Below are 22,465 nucleotides of genomic sequence, written 5' to 3' on the forward strand. Positions count from 1 at the left end.
TCTAATGACGTCCTTTTTACTTTGGGCTTATAGTTATACCATACATTCATTACACTCCAGATTCATCTCTGGACTCTCCGATTCAACATCAAACCACACCTTTATCCTATCTCCATCTACCTACATCATCCATGGATCTGCCATTGCAAATCCCTCACCGCGCTAATTACCATGCAATTGTTAGAATAATCATTTATTCTTTCCTCTGTCCCTCAATTTCCCCCATTGATAAAATGTTGTGCTTTGTTTTGGTTTTAAATTCTGTTGAGGTATGCATTATTCCCTATCTTTTATTGACTTGTAAATCTTCCATTTCCATTGCTCTTTTTCAGGGTTCCCCTTTTTTTTCCTTTTTTGGGAAGGAAGAAAATCTTAATGCTTTCCTAATAATTTTCTGTGTTTATTAATTGTCAACCTTAATATGAAAGAGTAATTGTTGATTCTCATTCTTCTTTCTTTCTTCTTCTTTGGCTTGGCTTCGCGGACGAAGATTTATGGAGGGGGTAAAAAGTCCACGTCAGCTGCAGGCTCGTTTGTGGCTGACAAGTCCGATGCGGGACAGGCAGACACGGTTGCAGCGGTTGCAGGGGAAAATTGGTTGGTTGGGGTTGGGTGTTGGGTTTTTCCTCCTTTGCCTTTTGTCAGTGAGGTGGGCTCTGCGGTCTTCTTCAAAGGAGGTTGCTGCCTGCCAAACTGTGAGGCGCCAAGATGCACGGTTTGAGGCGTTATCAGCCCACTGGCGGTGGTCAATGTGGCAGGCACCAAGAGATTTCTTTAGGCAGTCCTTGTACCTTTTCTTTGGTGCACCTCTGTCACGGTGGCCAGTGGAGAGCTCGCCATATAACATGATCTTGGGAAGGCGATGGTCCTCCATTCTGGAGACGTGACCCATCCAGCGCAGCTGGATCTTCAGCAGCGTGGACTCAATGCTGTCGACCTCTGCCATCTCGAGTACTTCGACGTTAGGGATGAAAGCGCTCCAATGGATGTTGAGGATGGAGCGGAGACAACGCTGGTGGAAGCGTTCTAGGAGCCGTAGGTGGTGCCGGTAGAGAACCCATGATTCGGAGCCGAACAGGAGTGTGGGTATGACAACGGCTCTGTATACGCTTATCTTTGTGAGGTTTTTCAGTTGGTTGTTTTTCCAGACTCTTTTGTGTAGTCTTCCAAAGGCGCTATTTGCCTTGGCGAGTCTGTTGTCTATCTCATTGTCGATCCTTGCATCTGATGAAATGGTGCAGCCGAGATAGGTAAACTGGTTGACCGTTTTGAGTTTTGTGTGCCCGATGGAGATGTGGGGGGGCTGGTAGTCATGGTGGGGAGCTGGCTGATGGAGGACCTCAGTTTTCTTCAGGCTGACTTCCAGGCCAAACATTTTGGCAGTTTCCGCAAAGCAGGACGTCAAGCGCTGAAGAGCTGGCTCTGAATGGGCAACTAAAGCGGCATCATCTGCAAAGAGTAGTTCACGGACAAGTTTCTCTTGTGTCTTGGTGTGAGCTTGCAGGCGCCTCAGATTGAAGAGACTGCCATCCGTGCGGTACCGGATGTAAACAGCGTCTTCATTGTTGGGGTCTTTCATGGCTTGGTTCAGCATCATGCTGAAGAAGATTGAAAAGAGGGTTGGTGCGAGAACACAGCCTTGCTTCACGCCATTGTTAATGGAGAAGGGTTCAGAGAGCTCATTGCTGTATCTGACCCGACCTTGTTGGTTTTCGTGCAGTTGGATAATCATGTTGAGGAACTTTGGGGGACATCCGGTGCGCTCTAATATTTGCCAAAGCCCTTTCCTGCTCACGGTGTCGAAGGCTTTGGTGAGGTCAACAAAGGTGATGTAGAGTCCTTTGTTTTGTTCTCTGCACTTTTCTTGGAGCTGTCTGAGGGCAAAGACCATGTCAGTGGTTCCTCTGTTTGCGCGAAAGCCGCACTGTGATTCTGGGAGAATATTCTCGGCGACACTAGGTATTATTCTATTTAGTAGAATCCTAGCGAAGATTTTGCCTGCAATGGAGAGCAACGTGATTCCCCTGTAGTTTGAGCAGTCTGATTTCTCACCTTTGTTTTTGTACAGGGTGATGATGGTGGCATCACGAAGATCCTGAGGCAGGATCTGTCCAGAGAAGAAACAAGCCTTCCGTCGCGCATGCAGCCATCTTCAGCGCAAACTCCGGGAGATCCAAAATGAGTGGTGGACTAGCCTCGCCAAACGAACACAGCTCAGCGCGGACATTGGCGACTTCAGGGGTTTCTACGAGGCTCTAAAGGCTGTGTACGGCCCCTCACCCCAAGTCCAAAGCCCGCTGCGCAGCTCAGACGGCAAAGTCCTCCTCAGCGACAAGATCTCCATCCTCAACCGATGGTCAGAACACTTCCAATCTCTTTTCAGTGCCAACCGCTCAGTCCAAGATTCCACCCTGCTCCAGCTCCCTCAACAGCCCCTAAGGCTAGAGCTGGATGAGGTTCCCACCCTGGATGAGATATATAAGGCAATCGAACAACTGAAAAGTGGCAAAGCAGCAGGTATGGATGGAATCCCCCCAGAAGTCTGGAAGGCTGGCGGCAAAACTCTGCATGCCAAACTGCATGAGTTTTTCAGGCTTTGTTGGGACCAAGGTAAACTGCCTCAGCATCTTCGTGATGCCACCATCATCACCCTGTACAAAAACAAAGGCGAGAAATCAGACTGCTCAAACTACAGGGGAATCACGTTGCTCTCCATTGATTCTCATAAATAACCAAAAAATGATTATTTTTCTTTTTTCTGTCCTTATTAAATCTATCAAAAATGGTTTCTTCTTTATCCACTCTGAATAAAAATACTGTAGGTTTTTCTATGATTTCTTTGAATGTTAAAATTGTTCATAAAACCAATGAAATGACTCAGCTGAGATGTATGTTGTATGGGTTAGACAAAAGTAAATCTATGTGCACTGCTCTATCTAGTGGTCCAACTCAGCACTAACATGCTCACTGATATATTTGCACTAACATGCTCACTGATATATTTGCACAACACGTGTCTTAGGGTCATGTCTCACTGCATGGTCTGATTTTTTTCCAATACATCATTTCCAAGGTCACCCATTCTTTCCTCTGTTCAGGCCTTTAACACCAATGATCAATTTCCATTGTCTTCTCTTCACTTTCTCTAATGTTTAAATATGATCCCTATTCCTCTGTGACCAGAACTGACCCATAATATTGACGATATAATATAACTGCTTAATTCTGCAACCTTTGTTGTATCTGGTGCACTGTGCTATTTCTTGATTTCATTGAACCAAATTGCCATGGAAGTTCTTGTCTATGATGATGGTGATCTGAAGAGGAGGTCAAGAAGGCACATCCTCTCAATATCTCTGACTGAAGGTCATTGCAAAAATATTACCAACTTTTCTGTAGTTATACTCTGGGCTCTCCCATTCCCAAAAACAGGGATATCCATGGAACCTCCTCTTTCATTAGTTGCAAAATTCCTCACCACCATTCAAAACTAGTTTACATGTTAAATGTTAATAAAAATGAACAAAACACTAAACTGAAATTAAAGTTAATTCTTATATTGATATCCAAACAAATAATCCTCTTTAATTGTGCTTGATCCAATAATAGCATGAAATAGAATTATGTAAATTTTAAATTTTATTTACAAGGTGACTCCAGCCATTTAAACCCATGCCACCCAATTACACCAAAATTAACCTGCAATCCCATACATTTTGAAGGGTGGAAGGAAGCCCATGCAGATATGGTGAGAATGTACAAATTCCTTATAGACAGCGCTGGATTCAATACTAGTCACTGGTGCTGTCACAGCATCTTGCTAATCGCTGTGCTAACTGAGCTGCTCTTACTTGAGAAATAAGTAACAAATTCCACTGTGTATATTTTAGAAGAAAATACCACCCTTGTTATCATCTACTCAAGGACTGTAATGGTTGGTGTAATACTTTAGTGTAATTACAATAGTTTTGAACCTCAGAAGCACTTCCCAGTTTCAATGGAATTGCCCTCCATTGAAAATCTAACATATACAGAATATTTACAAGGTATCCAAAATGACAACACACAGACTTATTGAAATACTTCTTTTAAAAATTTATCTATTAGCTATTTCATATGAAAATAAAAAATATTACATACACGTAATATTACGTATATGTATACGCTTGCTCTGAATTTAAATCATTGTTTAGTCTAAAATTATTAATTCAACAGTTAAATGTTTCATTTAAGTACACCAAAATTCAATTGTGTTTTGCAGTGTATCATGTTCTCTTTATAAAAGATCATTTGTGGTAAAGTCAATTCCATTTTATGTTCTCTAATATAACCAGTACAAATGGAATTTTTTTTTTTCAAAAGTCAAGCAATATGTGTGATTTGAACAAGCAAAATAATTTGGTTGTGCTCTTTTCCTTTGAACTAATTAAATATAATCTTTAAAAATGAGGGATGGCATGGTTAGTATGGTGGCTAAAGCAATGCAATTACAGCACAAATCAGACACTGTCTGCAAGGAGCTTATACCTTCTCCCCATATCTGCGTGGGTTTCCTTCGGGTGCTCTGCTTCCTCCTACCCTTCAAAATATATCTGAATTGTAGATTAATTGGTGTATTTGAGGGGCACAGGCTTGTGGGCTAGAAGGTCCTGTTACTATGCTGTATATCAAAATTTAAATTTAAAAAAGATTAGACATGGGGAAGACAGAAGGAAATCCAGAACCACAAACCTAGTTCAATTATTTCTAAACAAATTAAATTGGTGATGCTGGAATCTGAAACAAAGACACACATTGTGATGGACTGCTGCAGCAGTAAGCAGACACAAAACTCGAGAAAGACTGTACCACAGGTTTTATTCAGTTAAAAGTCTCTGCTAAGGTGGTGGCTGTACTGGTGACTCCTGAGTGACTGGCTTGAGAGGGGCCAGCTCAGGATTATATCCTGGGTGGTTGATTCACAGCCGGCTGGGTGGAGTTTGGTCTATTCAGGTTGGCTGATTGACAGCGGCCAGGTGTGATCTGTCCTTCGGTAATCTTCCTGCAGGTACAGAGATCACCCCCTGCAGTATCACCCAGACATTTTGGGCGAATTCAGCCAGTCAAGCAACACCTGTGGAAAGAGAAACCTATTGATGCTTCAGATCACGACTTTCTCAAAATGAATGATCTCTGAAATGATTTAACAGAGAAGTGTACATAATGAAATGACAAAAGAAGTAACAGCATAAGGAGGGAGACAGAATGTAATAAATAAAAATATATCTCAATTATTAAAAAAATTATACTTTGATGTACCATTTACCCCAGTTTGTTGAACACCATTCCATTTTACTCACACTCCTACTCTTCCCCATGTCCACTGAAGTATTTCCTTTTCAAGTACTTATTCAAAACTTCTGAAGGCGGCTGTTGAACCCATACCCACCACTTTTCTGGCAATGCATTCCAAAGCTTAACCATTAATGTTGTCATTGAGAAGGTAGTGGTGATCCATCTTCTTAAACTGCAGTCCTTCTGGAGAAGGTACTACCAGTTTATTTGAGACAGAAATTCTGGAATTTAGACCCAGTGATGATGGATCAAAATGATCTATGACTTATTGGTGAAGTTATATGTGCTGATGTTCCCAATGTGCCTGCTGCTTGCATCCTTCTTGAGGTTGTGGCTTTCACAATCGCTCTTGGAAAATCTCGGTGTGTAACTGCAGTGCATTTTCTAACCGATACACACTGGAGCCACTCCATGCTCATGATGGAGGGAATTAATGATTAGAGTGGTATACAAGGCCCAATGAAGCTGGTTGTTTTGACCTGAATGGTGTTGATCTTTATTGAGATATGCTGGAGCAACACTCATCCAGGCAAGCAGAGATTAGTCCTTCGTTTATGCCTTTTAGATAATGAATATTATCTGGGATATCACAAAGTCATTTACTAGAAAATGCACCTGTTCTTGTGGCCATGGCATTTATACGGCTAGTGATAACAAGATGTTGAAGGTGGGGGGGAGGCTTGCCAATGATAATACATCAAATGTCAAGGGTTGGGCTTTAGGCATTCTCTTGATGGAGATGGCTATTAACTATAACAATTGTATAGCAAATATTATCTCCATTTATCAACTTGTACTAACTATAGCCTTGTCTTGCTGCCTCATTTACTGAGTTGTTGCAAATGGAATTGAGCACTGAACAACGGATGTATTTCCCCACATCTGAATTACTTATGGAAGCAAATGAAGATGTTTGGTCCTAAGATTTGTGTTAATAACTCCTAAAGTTAAGTGTGGGGCTATGACAATTTTTCTGACAACTTGTCAAGTGTGGTCATTGTTATTGAGATTTTGTTGTTGTACCAAACTATTAACTGAATTTACACTCAACAGCTGCTGTGGTGGACAGGGAACTTGAGTCTCTATTTTGTCAATGCAGGTTTGTGGCTTTGCTGGTCTTGGCTGTTGCACCACCATTATATATGCAATTTCCCCCTCACAAATGCTCCTTTGCCCGCTGCTCGGTCTCACAGTCCTGAAATCATAGACATTTTATCAACTCAGAACAGGGCTACTAGCCTGAAAGGTGAAAGGGGTGGGGGGTGGGGGGGGAGAGGGGGGCAGAAGTCATCTGTACACTCTTTCTATTTCAATGTTGTATCCCATTTTTCCTGTCCCAAAGTTCAGGGAAGGCAGTCTTGGAAGTATGTAATTGGGTTAGGACCTTCAATACCTTTCTTAAGGCCTACAATTTTAACATTGTTTCTCCTACTAAAGTTTTCTAGAACATTAACTTTGTCCCAAATTCTGACTTTTTCATGGTCCCAAGTGCTAACAACTTTGTCCAAACTGGTTACCTAATCTATTGCATCTTCAAACTGCTCTTTAACAACATTTACTCTTTCATTTAACAACTCTATAGCCCCTTCCAGCTTTTAAAATATTATCAAGTTTCTTATTGTATTTTTCTCTTTTCTGTCCAAAGCTTTCAAAACATCATCTATAGTATGTCCAGACTTAACTTTGCCTTTTGCTTCTCCACTGCCCTGGCAGCCTCTTCTTCTACTGGTTAATTCCTCTGAACTCTTATCAGGGTCACTACTTTGTGATGACTCCTCTTCCTCGATTAGTTCTGACTTCTGTAATCGATCTGTTGAATCGCGTATGCGTGTAATTACGTGTCTGTGCGTTGAGTCAAGGGTTCCCCCTGAAATTTATTCTGTCATTGCCAGTGCCAATGACATCACAGCGCTGGAACCGGGGAGAGATGTCTCCAATTGGGAGGTAGAGCAAACTTCCTCTCCAGGTTTCTTACTGTGCGAGGGCCCTTGGTCCCTTGTACCTTCCTTCTGCCAATGTGTTCTGGAGGCCGCCAGGCGAGTCCTATTCTTCTTTAACCCCATTAATAAATAGGTTCAAATATTGTTTAGGGAAAGAAAGTTGTAAAAAAGTTAATATATTAAACCTTTTTTTTTACAAATTCTGATCTCTCACGTGAACCCCCTCTCCCCTCCGATCATTGTAGGGGATTTCAACTAGGCCATCCTGAAAAAGTCTCTAATGACTATCATCAAAATATTATCTGCGAAACCAGGGGAGCCAACGCACTTGACCACTGCTGCACCACCATGAAGAATGCCTGCTAAGCCATCCCACAACTGCACTTCGGCAAGTCTGATCACCCACCTGTACTTCTACCCCTGGCATACAAGAAGAGACTGACAACTACAGTATTAGTGGTGGAAATGGTGAAAGTATGGTTGAGGGAGATGGAGGAGTGCCTGCAGGACTACTTTGAATTGGTGGACTGGACCATATTCCAAGGACTCATCCTCAAACTTGAATGAATATGCCATTATTGTCACCAACTTCATCATGAGCTGCTTGGATGAGTGTGTGCCCATGTGTACATACTGGGAGTACTCCAACCAGAAGCTGTGGATGAATCGAAAGATTTGCAACCTACTGAAGGTGAAGTCATTTAAGACGGGTGATCCAGATCTCCACAGCAAGTCCAAGTATGACCTGCCATCTCAGCAGCAACAAGGCAATTCTGTGGGAAACTAGAGATAGTCAGATACTTGCCAGCTATGGCAGGGATTGCAGGCTAATTACATCCTACAAGGCAAGGCCAAATACCATAAATGCTTCACTACCCAATGAGCTGAACACCTTTTATGTTAATTTTGAAAAGGAGAACACAACGGTACCGATAAGAATCCTTGCAGAAGCTGAAGTCCCCGTGATATCTATCTCTGATGCCGATATCAGAACATCCTTCAACAGGTGAACCCTCGCAGGGCATCAGGCCCTGACAGTGTAGCTGGCAGGCAGCTGAAAATCTGTGCCAACAAACTAGCCAAAGTTCACTCTCACTCTCTGCTGCAGTTGGAGGTTCTCAACTGCCTCAAAAGGGCATGAATCATCCCAGTGCTCAAGAAGAGCAAAGTGAGCTGCTTTAATAGCCCCTATTCCACTGGCAACCTGTCTCAGGAATTAATTGGGACAGGGTCCAGCGGAGGAGGAACATTGTCCAAACGCCAGTGAAAAAATGGCGTCATTTCACGCCGAGGATTAACCACCTCTACCCCTACTCATATCCTCGGTGTTTGCTGACACCAGCGTGCTGATAAAACAAGTGGAAAAGGGACAGCAGAAAGTCACCTGTTTCCAGTTGAAGGTAGAACACTCCGATCTCCGGGGATGAGTGTGTTCAGTGGAAAAGCAAATAGAGTCCCAGTGAGGGGTGGCCCGGTGGAAATAGCACAAAAAGCTTCCTATCCTGGAGCACTGCACAGACAATTCATTGAGATGCCAGTGGAAAAGGGGCTAATAACTATTGTCCAGTAGCACTCACATCTAATGAGACAAAATGCTTTGAGAGTTTGGACATGAGACAACCTTGAAGAAGTGCTCAAGCCCGAAACGTCAGTTATATATCTTTGTTTCCCCCCCCAAAAATATATTTAATCTGTTCAGTTTCCATGCTCCTTTCACACCTTGGGCTTCCCTTATTAAGAATTTCGGTCTGTGCCACTCCTTTAAATGTGCTGTGACTCCTGTATGGCCCTCATTGAGAATGGCTGTTCTAAATTACAATGTCTGCTGATGGCTATCAGATGGCATTGTGTCTTCATTATCAATGCCACAACTGCCCAGCCTTATGGTAATTTATGGTTATTCTGATAGTCACAAGGATACAATTGTGGTTAAAAAAAGAGGTAGATGCTTGTCAAATCAAGAGAAAGTTGACATGAAAAAGCAAATTAAACAAGTCAGCTGTACTTCATCCATTCTCCACCTTGAAATTTGAAAGCAGTCCACAAGGAATTTGATGCTCTTGGAAACCTTAACTTTCAGATTTTCTCATTTCATTCACGAAGTCTTGTGGTGAACACCACAAATGGCAAAGATTGAGATTATGTTCAAACAAGAAAGAGCTATTATAAATTAGTTATAAATTAATTTTAATTCGGAATTTGATTCTGGAAAAAAAATCAGTGCATTCACTTTCTTGTAACTAAATAACCAACTGACAACTGAAAGCCAGGTATCAGTGTAAGTCAAGAATGCTAGGTCATCATGCAATACATCATCCAGATACCTGCCTTTACTATGCTTTGTGTACTTAAAACAACATTTAAATATTCCAAAACACATTCAAATAAATTATAGGAACTAGAAGTAGAACTAAATAATAATGTTTTTGGGATTTTTATTATATGCAAGAATTAGCAATTACAGTTAAAAAAAAACCCTGGATCTGGAACCTATGGGGATTGGTAGCTGCCAGGTGTGTATTTTTCAGTTGCTTGAGACATACTCTTGCAATGCCTCACTAATACTCCTGCAATAAGAATAAGCAGTTTAAAAGACAAAAATACTATAGTGTCCTTACAATGAACAAACTTCATTTGCATGATTATATAAACCTTAAACATATTTTCAGTATAAACCTTAAACATATTTTCAGTTACATTCATTGAAAACATTTAACCACTGCTGCATCTGCTGGTTCCTCCCCTCCTCAGAGCTGCCAGAAAGATAAACAATAACATTATAATTAACTCCCCTTCTCCCAAGTTTACAGATGAGGCCTCTGACCATGGAAACTCTTACAAAGCAAGGATAAGGAGACATTTTAAGAGAGTCACCCCAATGGCAAGCCGTATCAACTATCCCTTCATCCTGGGTGAAGCCATTGCTATTTCTCACGACTTTATTCAAAGAATTGCTACGAGCAAAGCAGATCAGGGCGCTCTGCTGGCTGAATATTTGCTCTCATCTTCACCGAAGTTTTATGTTAGCTCAGAGAATATTTACTTTTACAATTTTAAACTGGCATTTTTTTACCTATTATTTTATTCTTATTTATTTTCATTTTTAAAATGTATTTTCCTTGATTTTTTTTACTAGTTGCTTGAGATTTCCAGTTGCCTGAATTCCGTATACTAGGGGTTTTACTGTATCTCAAATAAGAATGTTGCTTGTAAAGAGAAAATGATAATTTCAGAGAAGTTATATTTGATTCCTCCTTGGTATGTGAAAAGGTGTATAACATAAAATGGTAGTTGAGAGATAAAATGGAGTCAGCTTTGAATGCTTTGAGAACTTGAAGAACTTTAAGGTTTTTCTGTGACGATGCTATGTCTATTTTTTAGTTATGTTGGGAGTTATGAGAGATAAAGAATATGGGTACTATTTAAAAAAATAGTTCGAAGTTTTGAATGGTATAAAAGGGGAGGGAGGCTACTCCTTTGCAATTGTTCAATCATTATAATAATTAAACTTGGGAGAAATCTCATCTTAGACTGGATTCACAGAAAGTGTGAAGCAGTTCAAATAGACTGCTGCTGACTGTGGTGGTCCACCACCAGTCTACTGCAAGAGTGTAAGGGGACAGGACAACACCTGGCCAGCTGTCAATTAGTTGGCCTGAATGGATCAAGCCCCACCCCATTGGGTGTCAATCACCCTCCAGGATATAAGCCTGCGACGGCCTCCCAAGGCCTCACTCAGAGTTGCTGCAGCCACAGCCAGCCTGGCTCTGTGGAAGTCTGTGGATTAAAGCCTGTTGTACAATCTTTATCTTTGTGTGTATCTGATTCTGGCTAACAATGCATCGCACTGACAGAGAGAGAGAGAACGAGCGAGCGAGAGAGCACAGGGAGAAGGCTACCTGACACTTGGGTTCCCACCAATATTTAGAGTTATTTCCTCCTGCATCTCAATGAAGTATTTTATAAGTACCAGTAGTCCTTATATATTCACAATAAAGTAATTTCTTTAACCTTTAACAAATATATAGTGCAGCCTTTGTGAATACCTCTTGCTGCTAGATCAGGAAAGGACATGAAATGAATTTTAAAATATTTTCTTTACATTCCTGAATGTCAGATTATAAAAATCAATTTATTAATAAATACAACTGATCTTTATTAACCTTAGAATAAGTTTGATATTGTACTGACAGTGTTTATCTTTATCTCAGAATTTTTAAAAGATTCCAATCTCTTTTTGAACATAATCCAGAATTTCACTGATCAACTATGCTAGACTGCAATGTATGCCATTGTCATGAGAAAAGTAAATGTTTGTATGCAAAGAAATCAATGGTAAAAGTTGTCCATGATAAGGTGTCGCCTTGAAAGTTCTTTAAGTCATAATGCACAAGTCAGGATGTGAGGCAATATGTTCCACTTATCTGGGAGAAATCACACTGCAAAACTATCTGCGAGTTCCTCTCCAAATCACCGTTCTTCCTTTGATGTTGGGCCTAAAACTTAATTCTTGGAATGGAGTGTGGAGGAACAATGAGAGCTTGGAGTCCAGATCCATAGATGCCAAGGTTGTCACATCAGTGTTTTAGTGGCTTTCATTAGTTGGGGGATTGAGTTCAAGAGCTGTGAGGTAATGTTGAAGTTCTACAAAACTCTGGTTAGGCCACAAATGGAGTATTGCATTTAGTTCTGATTGCTGGAAGGATGTTGCCTGGATGGGAGAATACATATTATGAAGCAATGTTGCTAGAACTAGGGCTGTTCTCTTTGGAACAACGAAGGATGAGCGGTGATTTATTAGATGTATATAAGACTATGAGGGGCTTAGATAGGGGGACAACCAGCACCTTTTCCCCAAGGTGAGAATAGCAAATACCAGAAGACACCAGTTTAAGGTGAGTAGATGAAAGTTTAGGGGAGAGGTAAGTTTTTTTTTTTTTTTTTTTTTTTTTTTTTCACACAGATTGAGCTGGGTGCCTTGAATGCGTTGCCAGGGGTGGTGGTGGTGGTGGTGGTGGTGGTGGAGGCTGGTTCAGTAAGGATATTCAAAAGACTCTTAGACAGTCACAAGGATGTATGAAAAATAGAGGATTGTGGGTATGAAGCAGAGGATTAGATTGTTGTGGAGTAGGTTGACATAGCTCAGCAGAACATTGTGAACTGAAGGGACTGTACTGTGCTTCTGTAAGGTTTTAAGTTCTAAATCCTACAATTAATACCCCAAAATTCTCTTTTGGTTCTTTTTAAAATATTTTTTATTGAATTTAACAAAAACCCTTTCATCAGGGATAACATAAATCAAATCGTATCATATCCATATCACAAATCAATTGTAAATTGGAAGCATAACCATAATTATTTCATTCAGGACATCAAATTCAATCATTATAATAATTAAACAATTCAATTATGTTCAAAATAATGATTAATACAAAAACTATACAAACAATAATGTAAAATTCCCCAAAAATTCAACTTTCAACTCATTGGCCACAATGGCTCATAACATTTCACACCACCTTCTCAGAGATTATCTAGCCTATCATATCCACATCCTGTATATGAACTTTTTAAAAAAAATCAACCTGGAAACAGAAATCAGGCGCCAAATACTTTGCTATCCTGTTGCTTCCTGCTCTTGGGCCAATATCCGATCTCATTTATATTCTGCAGTGGTCAATGGCCGGGTACTCGACCCCCGAATCCCCAGTGGCCCGAAGGTGGGGAAGCCAGATTCTCCCCAGGAATCTGAAAATGTTTCAATGCCAGCTCGGGCTGATCACGGGGCCACCAAAAATTCCACACACGTTGACCAACTTTTAAAGAGATGACAAACTAAAAAGCGGGTCTGACGGGGTGAAACCGACGATTAAAGGCCCGAATGATCAAGGAAGAAAATCATCAATTGCTTGGAAATTTGCGGGTCGACCCGAGAGAAACTATGAAGCTTTCAAAAGATTTAATCAGCGGCCTGACCTCCCATCTGAACTAGTTCCTCTTTGCACCCAATCGCAGTCCGTGGCAGCCAAACACGAGAGAAGAATCGTTTGAGCACCGGTCCTTCCCTCTACGCTCAGGGAGACGCCTGTTGCCATGGTGTCCCTGGCTTCCGGTGTTCGTTGCAGGCTTGAAACGTCAGCAGGCACGCGGCCGGAAGAGCTTGAGCTTGGTCCGGGAGTGGTGTAGGGGGGGGGGGGGGGGTGGGAGGTTGTGGGACCTGGGCTGAAAACCATGGAGGTGAGTGGACAGCTTTGGGCTTTGATGAGTGGCTATCCGGCTGGCCTCTGGTGCAAGGGACTCTTGTTGGGTGACAAGAACCTAAACTGTTGGATCACCGGTACTGCGTCAGAGCCTCCTCAATGCTCATCTTTACTATCGGCGTTAAAGATGACGTTTAAAACCCAATCTACTAATTATTCAGATTGCATCTAAATTAGCAAAGATTTAATCTTAAATATTGTCGTCTGTACCATCTACGAGCAGGATATTTGCACTGCAGATCCTGGGAGAACCAAGGTGTCAGTCATTTGAGATCATCAATGAGGCCCAGTAAACATTAAAACACGAAATCTACAGACACTGTAGATTTACAATTGCAATACACGGGAGAAGCTCAGCAGGTCAAACACTGTGCTTTACATAGCAAAGAGGATATGCATTCTGCTGTTAGCATTCTCCATTTATATTGCTTGTGGAAACGGGGAGCCCGCAGTTGCATAATACCATACCCCAGCCTGTGTCAATATTAATGATGTGCAATCAATGCAAGTTGTTGCGGAAAGAATCTTCTTTCTTTCTTTGGCTTGGCTTCGCGGACGAAGATTTATGGAGGGGGTAAATGTCCACGTCAGCTGCAGGCTCGGTTGTGGCTGACAAGTCCGATGCGGGACAGGCAGACACGGTTGCAGCGGCTGCAGGGGAAAATTGGTTGGTTGGGGTTGGGTGTTGGGTTTTTCCTCCTTTGTCTTTTGTCAGTGAGGTGGGCTCTGCGGTCTTCTGATGCATTTCACATAATGATGGAGGTTTACACTTAAATTGATGTCCACTTGCTTTTCTAGATACGCAGTCCATCAGTCCATTAATAGTGTACTTCAGTCAGCTAATATTATGTGCCAGCCCAAGAATGGGAATTGAACTCGTGATCTTTTAGCTCTGTTGGACCATACAAATTAGCCAAGTCATGATTAGGGGTGAAAACTTTTGAGGTTCCTGTTGTTTTGAATCTGTGTAATTTATTGAAATAAAATGCTATGTGTATGATGCCTGTATTGCAATTGTAATGTCAAAATTTGATTGAAACACAAGTAACCCAGTTATTTCCTTATCTGCCACTCTCTGGAAGCAGGGAAAGGGCTAATTGGTATTGCAATCATACCTTGGTTCAAGAAAATTTCTTTCCAACACCTTCAGAATCTTGAACCTTTGGTTCACTAATTATAGACTGCTCAGACATCACAAAAGGACTGTTTGCACTATTGTGTCACTTTTTTGCAGGTTACTGTGAATATTTACATCTGATTTATTTCTTGCCTTTTTAATTCATTTAGTTTACTATTATAGTTTATTTCTTGATAAGCACCTGAACAGCTGCAGAATTTTGGTGCATATGTATATTTTTACAACAAACTCATCCCCATCATATCTTGGGAGAGTACATAATATTAATAAGTAAATGAGATAATGGAGATTAATGCCTAAATACCCTGCTGTGAAATGTGCTTGCAAGTGAATAGTTTGTTAGGGCTGTGTCACTAATGGAAAAAGGCAATGTCTTAATATAATCACCACTACTTGAAAAATATAATAAGTTACATAAATTAATGTAACATTTTATTAAATAACCACTAATTGAGTTAATTAAGCAGGCAGGTTATGTAAAATTCCACGTATATAATACTGCTCAATATAACCGTGAAGTATGTCTTTCAAAGACTACATTATGTAAAGGAGAGCAGTGTACAGTACCTTTTTTGTCTCTAATGCCAAGATATATTTTTGGGAATGCTAGGATAACTTCAGGTTTTGGGACTTTCACAAATAATTAGTTTTTGATACCATCAGATTAATGATGTGCTTAATCAAGTAAAATTGCAACTAAAATGATGCTGATTATTTATTCCTTCAATAAAATAAGAATTTAAATGGTATTGAAGTGAAAAATGTTGCTACACATACATATTTTAAGAAAATCTGTCAAAATTCCAATGTATAGGTATGTTTATGTAATATCTGTAGAAGCCATGCAGAGTTAGATCTAATAATTTCATAAACATCCAGTTTATTCAGTGAGAATTTTTTAAACATGTCTGGGTAATAATATTTTGCAATACTGTTGATAGGTGAGATTTCAAGAAATTTATCCCAAGTGTTTAAAAATTTCCAAACGAACCACTGAAAATGGGAATGTTCTCTTGCAATGAGATCTCCAATTATATAGGTTGGAGAAAATAAAGAAAAGCAATATTTCGCCTTTACAGTGTTAGCGACAGACTGGGGTTCGAAGCCCATGCTATCTATAAGGAGTTTGTAGGTTCTCCATGTGTCTGCGTGGGTTTTCTTTGGGGGCTCCGGTTTCCTTCCATGTCAAAATGTACCGGGGGTGTAGGTTGATGGGGTGTAAATTTTGGCCCACTGACTTGTGGGCCAAAATGACCTGTTACTGTGCTGTATGCCTAAATTTAAAATGTTTAATGGGAATCCAAATGTGCACAGTGTGGATTCACTAGTTTTTTTTATTTAATGGTTAAATTTGCTCTCCCACTGTTTAAGCAGAAATGTAATTTTGTCAACAGTTTCAAAAAAGTTATGAATAGATGTTACTTGAAGAAAATAAATAATTTTATTGGAAAGAGATTCTTATTGCTGGATAGGAGTTAAACTGTTTTCAAATAGTATTTATATGGATAGAATTTGATTTTAAAGGTTCAATTTGAATTACATTTGCAGAATTTCTCAATTATTTATTACAGATAAAGGAAATAGGGAGTAATACTGTGAGTGCTGGTTTCATGTTAAAACTGTGCTATCAATGTTGCAAGTTGTTAAGATTCTATTTCTATCACTCATCAGGAGAATGGCTCAGATGGTGTGGCGTTGCCAGCAACTTCTGGAACAGGAAAATCGAAGGTTAGATGAAATGTCTTCTGTATTTTTTCTGAAACATTAACTGCAGGATTTCTCAGAGTTGTTCCTTATACATTTACATATCCTTTCTGAGTTCACATTGAAGTAGATCATTTCAAACTAATTCATTCTCTTGTATTTGCAGCTGGACACTCTATCAAAGGAAGACCTTATTAAATTTGCAAAGATGCAGGTGCTGCTTTTACAGAAGACAAAGACAAAATGCACTGGTAATTTGCTTTTAGTCCAGATTGGAAAGGATCTGCAGCATCATCAACACTTCCTTTTAAATGATTAAATAATTTGCATTCTTCTGCTGCTTAAATAGTGAATACTATTTAATGTATTGAAATATCTACTGCGGCCAGTTGCATGAGGAGGCTGAGAAGTGTTTTAATTCACTTGATCTTGATTGTTCAGTTTGGCTCAAAATAGGAAATTGATAAATCATTTTTGCTTGTCTTATTTATGCAATTCTAACAACTACATACAATAATGCTGTTGCATTTTTAAGTTCAATAACATGCCCAGAAGGAATATGACTGGCTGACCCAAATGATCAAATGACTAGCCCTCCTGTCTTGGAAGCATATCCCTATGTATAAAATAGTTTTCAGAGAATGGCATTCAAAAGTTGATGCCTAGAATTCCCATTGCACTCTGTCCAACTCCAAAGTTTAACCCTGCTGTCCAGATAGCAATTTAGTTTGGGCTATCAGCTTAAAAGAATCAAATGCTTCTGTAAACTAAATTTATTCAACTTTTTATATTTTTTAAATTTATAGGGCACTTGTAAATGAATATTTTCCAAGAATTCAATATTTATTTCAAAATGTACCTATGTCTATACCTCAAAAATTGTTTTGAATATTTAAATTTCTCTGGAAAGGGAAAATGGTAACAAATTCATTAGAAAAGTTAACATGGAAATATGAACACGGGGGATTACAACTTCCTAATTTAAAAAAATTATTATAAGGCAGCACAATTAAGATTTCTAGTCTCCATGTTTATTAAAATTAAACCACCTTGCATGGACATTGAATTAAATAAGATAGGAGAAATTATACTAGAGGAGTTTATTTATAAATGGGAGCCAAAATCTATAACAATAGATAAAGATGCTCCAATATTAAAACATTTGCTTAATATTTGGAATAAAGTTAAATTAGAAATTGATGGAAATCTTCCTTCATTATAAACACCATTAGTAAATCCTTTATTAATTTTTTCAAAAGATAACTTTTTTAAAAATATATGGAATAATAAAGGAATTTCAAAACTGGGAGATTGTTATGATAATAATAGATTGATGTATTTTGATCAATTAATTAAATGATATTCCTCGCAATACGTTATGTTTATTATTTTCAATTGTGAGCTTATTTAAGAGAGAAATTAGGATCAAAAATGGTTCTAAAAGATCTTTCAAATTTGGAGCAAATTATAGTTGATGGAATGATTATAAAATTTATTTCAGTTGAATATATTTTGTTACAAGAACCAACACCTAAAGTAGGTTTTTTTTTAATTCAAAAGAAAGGTGGAACAAGATCTAGACATGATAATAGATCAGCTGGATTGGCAAAATTTATGTAAAAGTGTTACGACTAATACTATCAATGTAAGATGTAGATGACTCCATTATAATTTTTTACATCAATTGTATATTACACCTCAGAAATTGAGTAGATGGAGTTGAAATTTATCAAACCAATGTTTAAAATGTGGAAAAGAAATTGGAACTTTCTTTCATCCCACATGGTCATGATTGAAGGCCAATTCTTTTTGGGTTTCTGTTAGTAAACTTTTGCAATGAATAACTAGAGTGATTTTTCTGTTAAATTCTGAATTATTGTTGTTAGGAAATTTGAAAATGTTACTCCTAAATTATTGTTGTCAGATTCTCAATTAAAATTTGTTAAGTTACCTTTAGTAATAGCAAGGACATGTATTGCAGTAAATCTGATGTTTTGTTAACATTAGACAGATGGCATGCTGAGATTCAAAGTTGTATTCCTTTAGAAAAGGATACTTAGAATTTTTGGGGCAAATATTCTTTATTTCTACAAATCTGGAGCCCATATGCTAGAATTATGAGGTTAAAATTATTTTTTTTTAAATTCTCCTGACCAGTGAAGTTCTCCCTGAAAGAATAACAATTTTATGATATTTATGGGATCCTTGATTGTTATCTGATGCAGTCTGAATTAGTTACTTTGCAGTAATGATATTGTGTATTTTAGTTATGGGATTAGATTGGGTTGGAGGGTTTAGAGGTTTTTTAAATTTTTAGGTTTTTTTATTTTTTTCAGCATTTATTTGTTAACATTGTATTATAGTTGTTTACTACTGTTTGTTATTATGATCCTATATATGTTGATTTTTTAAAAAGTTGAATTTGCCCATCTTCTATATCTTTGGCTCTCTCATCCCCATTGAAATCTGAATTTTATATGTTCAGTGTTAATGCTTATAAGTAGCCTCAGCCATAAGGAGACACAAGACTATGGATGCTAGAATCTGGAGCTCAGCAGTAAGTCATTCCACATGGATTTCAGCATTATTAAGGATGCTAAATCAATGTTTGGGATTTCCTCATTTGAAGGAGTGCAGAGGCACTGAAATTGATTCCAATTAAATGGGTAAATATTGATGATTTTGTTTGTTGGGCATTGTTTTTTTTTATTTGTGAGAGGCTTGAAAGGATTATTCAAATAGAAAAAGGGGAGAAACTAAAGTGGCACTGATCCAAGGCTATTAGATGGACCATCAATCTGCCGAAACAATTAGTGCCATTATTAACGGAAATGCTATCATACATGGAAGATGATTTGTGTCTTCAAATAATGTTACGGAGCATGAAAAGAAATGATGAGATTATTGATGGTGTCTTGAGGAAATTTCCAAGTTATTGATTGTGTCAAAATCATTAACAACACTATGAAGAATATAAATTTACATGGGAATATTTAATTTGGACATGCAAGTCCTTTTGGCCCTCGAGCCCATGCCGCCAATAACACCAAATTGACCTATAACCCTTCCCACCACCCAACACAATGCTGGGGAAACTCAGCAGCAACTCAAACAACATACTTTATACAGCAGCCAATATTTGGGCTTGAGCCCTTCATCAAGTTACGAGCAAACAATAGGCAGGGAGCTTGGATAAAATGGTGGGAGGGGCCAGAGGTCCACAGGCAAGAGAGGGAGGGGAGCACAAAAGAGAATGGGGAAGGGGATAGCTCTGTGAATGGAGAGGGAAGAAGGTGGAGAGCTGGAGGAAAGGAGACAGGGGAGAACAGGAAGTGGACTAGTAGAAACCGGAGAAGTTGATGTTGATGCCATCTGATTGGAGAGTGTCATCCTTCTCTCGTGTCCCTTCTCCTGCTGCTTATTATCCAAGCCAAACATTTTGGTTCTTCTGGGTAATTTTTCTCTTAAACAATAGTTTTCTTCTCTCAGGAAAAACTGTGTTTCTGGAGATTTGTTGTGTATGCACTCACACAATTAAGATTTGAAGACATGATGCTGTATCATCCTTTTACTTCTATTAGATTAACATGGCTACTGACACACAGAGTTATATATATATGGAAGAGTGACATCCTGAAGTGGGTGTCATGATGTTCAGCAGAGGATGTGCTTATACCCAACATTTCCCCCCCCCCCCCAACTGTGCCGTAAATGCTGAATGGGCCCCTTCTAACTAATGACATTACATTGGGCCCAGGACTACAAGTGGGAATTAGAATACATCTCATGAGTAATTATAATTATAAAAGGGGAAGTATTTACTAATAATCAGGGCACATAGTGCTTAAAATGCTCAGGTGATCTTCTTTCTCTTTTCGACTGCCTTGGCGTGGTATGCTGTGCCGATCTTTGCTCGGGACCTGCAGATAGTCAGGTCAGTGGTTGAGTTGGTGGTCTTAAGTGCATGTCTCAGTTAGTGGACTTGGTTGGGCAGGCCACGGCGGGTCTGGTTCCACCTCCTACAGTTCATGAGGCAGTTCATGGACATAGTGTCAGTCAATGCTCGTAATTGCTCAATGTGTCGCTTCCACATTCTGTCCCCAACTAGAACAGAGTATGAGCAGGGGCTCAATTTTGTAAGATTACTCCTACCACTCATGGGTCTTTATATTGTCTATAATCTTGTACCAGAACTCTCGCCCATTTCCAATGTTCTAGGTGAGGTTTGTGGCGATGCTGTTTTTTGCAATCGGAGACCCAGATCTGGATGAACTATGTCCAAACATTAGTTGTGCTGGGGTATGTTTTGTGGTAAAATGTGACGTGTTTCTGTATCCCAACAGGAAATCTGTGATTTTGTGGGTCCAGAAGGCATTTAGAAGTTTCATGGTTTTCATTGCTTTTTTGAATATACAAAACGTTCTGCCTCCCCATTAGTACTGGGTGATAGGGCGTGGACAAAATATGTCTGATATTGTTGCCGTGCATTTTTTTTTTAAATGTTCCGATGTAAATTGGGGCCCACTGTCCTTAACTAATGCATGAGGCAATCTGTAAGTGGCAAAGATAGCTTGTAAACAGTCAATCGTGGGATCTGCTTTGGTGTTTTTCAGCTGTGAAACTACTGGCCATCTGGAGTGTGCATCCACAGTTATTAGGAAAGTCTCACCCATGAATGGTCCAGCAAAGTCGACATGAATCTGAAGCTAGGTTTGGGTGGCCACTTCCATGGGTTAGCTTTGCCTTGCGGCATTTTTGGCTGCATTGTCTGACATCGCATTCTCTTAGTGTTGTTTCAATGTCTATGTCCACCAGACATGTATCCAGGCCAGGGCCTTCATGTTCACGAATCATACGCTACTGGATGCTCATCTTTTTCTGTGATTTGGGATAGTACCCACTGGTGAAGCATCCACGGCTAGTGTAACTTCTTTACTAGGGTCATAGTGGATCAGCACCTTATTTGTTGATGTTAGTATTTCCTTTAGTTGATCGACTGCTTTTAGTTTCTGTGTTCCAATACCATGTTTGATCTTTCTTGAGTAATTGGTTCAGCGGGCTGCATAGTGTAGACATATTAGGGATATGTTTTCGGTATTGATTAACAGGTCCTAGGAAAGACTGTAATTCCGATTTGTTGGTTGGGTATGGGGCCTTGCGAACGGCTTCTGTTCCTGCTGGATTCATTTGCACCCCCTCATTATCGACTGTAAATCCAAGATATGTTACTTAGGGGCGCATGAAGACACATATCCTTTCGTAATTGTATATTAGCCTGTAGTAGTCTGGTTAAAACCTTTTCAAGTTTTTGTAAGTGTTCACTGTCATTTCGGCCTGTGATGATGACATCATCTAGGTAACCCCCAACTGAGAGTCCATGTAGTAATTTGTTAATTGTTGCTTGAAAAATCAGACACTGCTGAAATTCTGTGAGGCCTGTGTGTAGGTGAATAGTCCCAGATGGGTATCGATTGTCAAATATTCCCGTGATTTTTTTTTTTCGTCCAATTCCATCTGTTGATAGGCTTGTGACAAATCTAGTTTTGTGAATTTTTGCCCTCCGTTTAGCACTTGGAACAATTCTTCTGCCTTGAGCATGGGGTGTTCGGGTATTTTGAGTGATGGATTGATGGTGACTTTTTAATCACTGCTAATGCGAATCTCACTGTTTGCTTTTCGTACGGGTATAATGGGCACTGCCCAATCGTTGTATTGGTTCTAATATGCCTTCATGTTTTAGTCTGTTTAATTCAGCCTCAATTTTCCCTTTCATAGCAAATGGGACTGTTCTGGCTTTAAAGAATTTTGGTTTTGCATTATCTTTTAATTGCAGTTTGGCTTGAACACTTTGATTTTCCCCAACTCTTGTTGGAAAACTACTGCGTGATTGTTGAGGATTTGGTCGAGTTCTGGCTGGGAGGTGTCCGTGTGGTTTACATTTTGTATTGAACCAATTTCCAGCCAGTCTAGGGGAATGTGTTATAGCCAATTTCTTCCAAAGAGTGCTGGTCCCTGGGTATCTACAATGTAGAGAGAGAGTGTTTTTGGTTGTTTGTATTGTACTTGGACGATACTTTTTCCAAATACTT

General features: G+C 39.4%; 1 protein-coding gene and 1 long non-coding RNA gene across 7 annotated transcripts in view; one reads left to right on the plus strand and one right to left on the minus strand.

Moving 5' to 3' along the window:
* LOC138739332 (uncharacterized) overlaps positions 1 to 13,556 on the minus strand; it is a 49,726-nt gene extending 36,170 nt beyond the window's left edge. For 4 of the 5 annotated variants that reach the window (XR_011342180.1, XR_011342178.1, XR_011342177.1 and 1 more), the window contains exon 1: positions 13,251 to 13,556. This is a non-coding gene — a long non-coding RNA (uncharacterized lncRNA). Of the gene's footprint in view, positions 1 to 4,840; positions 5,114 to 13,250 lie in introns of those variants that run through there. The other variant, XR_011342179.1, reaches the window with a different exon arrangement.
* Positions 1 to 22,465, plus strand: part of LOC138739328 (GRIP and coiled-coil domain-containing protein 2) — a 134,642-nt gene that overhangs the window by 49,301 nt on the left and 62,876 nt on the right. The window contains exons 1-3 of one of the 2 annotated variants that reach the window (XM_069891140.1): positions 13,473 to 13,511; positions 16,344 to 16,400; positions 16,543 to 16,627. In XM_069891140.1, coding sequence (XP_069747241.1) covers positions 13,506 to 13,511; positions 16,344 to 16,400; positions 16,543 to 16,627 — 148 coding nt within the window. In that variant the 5' untranslated portion in view covers positions 13,473 to 13,505. Of the gene's footprint in view, positions 1 to 13,472; positions 13,512 to 16,343; positions 16,401 to 16,542; positions 16,628 to 22,465 lie in introns of those variants that run through there. The other variant, XM_069891139.1, reaches the window with a different exon arrangement.

Source organism: Narcine bancroftii, chromosome 7 (assembly GCF_036971445.1).
Source record: "Narcine bancroftii isolate sNarBan1 chromosome 7, sNarBan1.hap1, whole genome shotgun sequence".
Lineage (NCBI taxonomy): Eukaryota > Metazoa > Chordata > Chondrichthyes > Torpediniformes > Narcinidae > Narcine > Narcine bancroftii.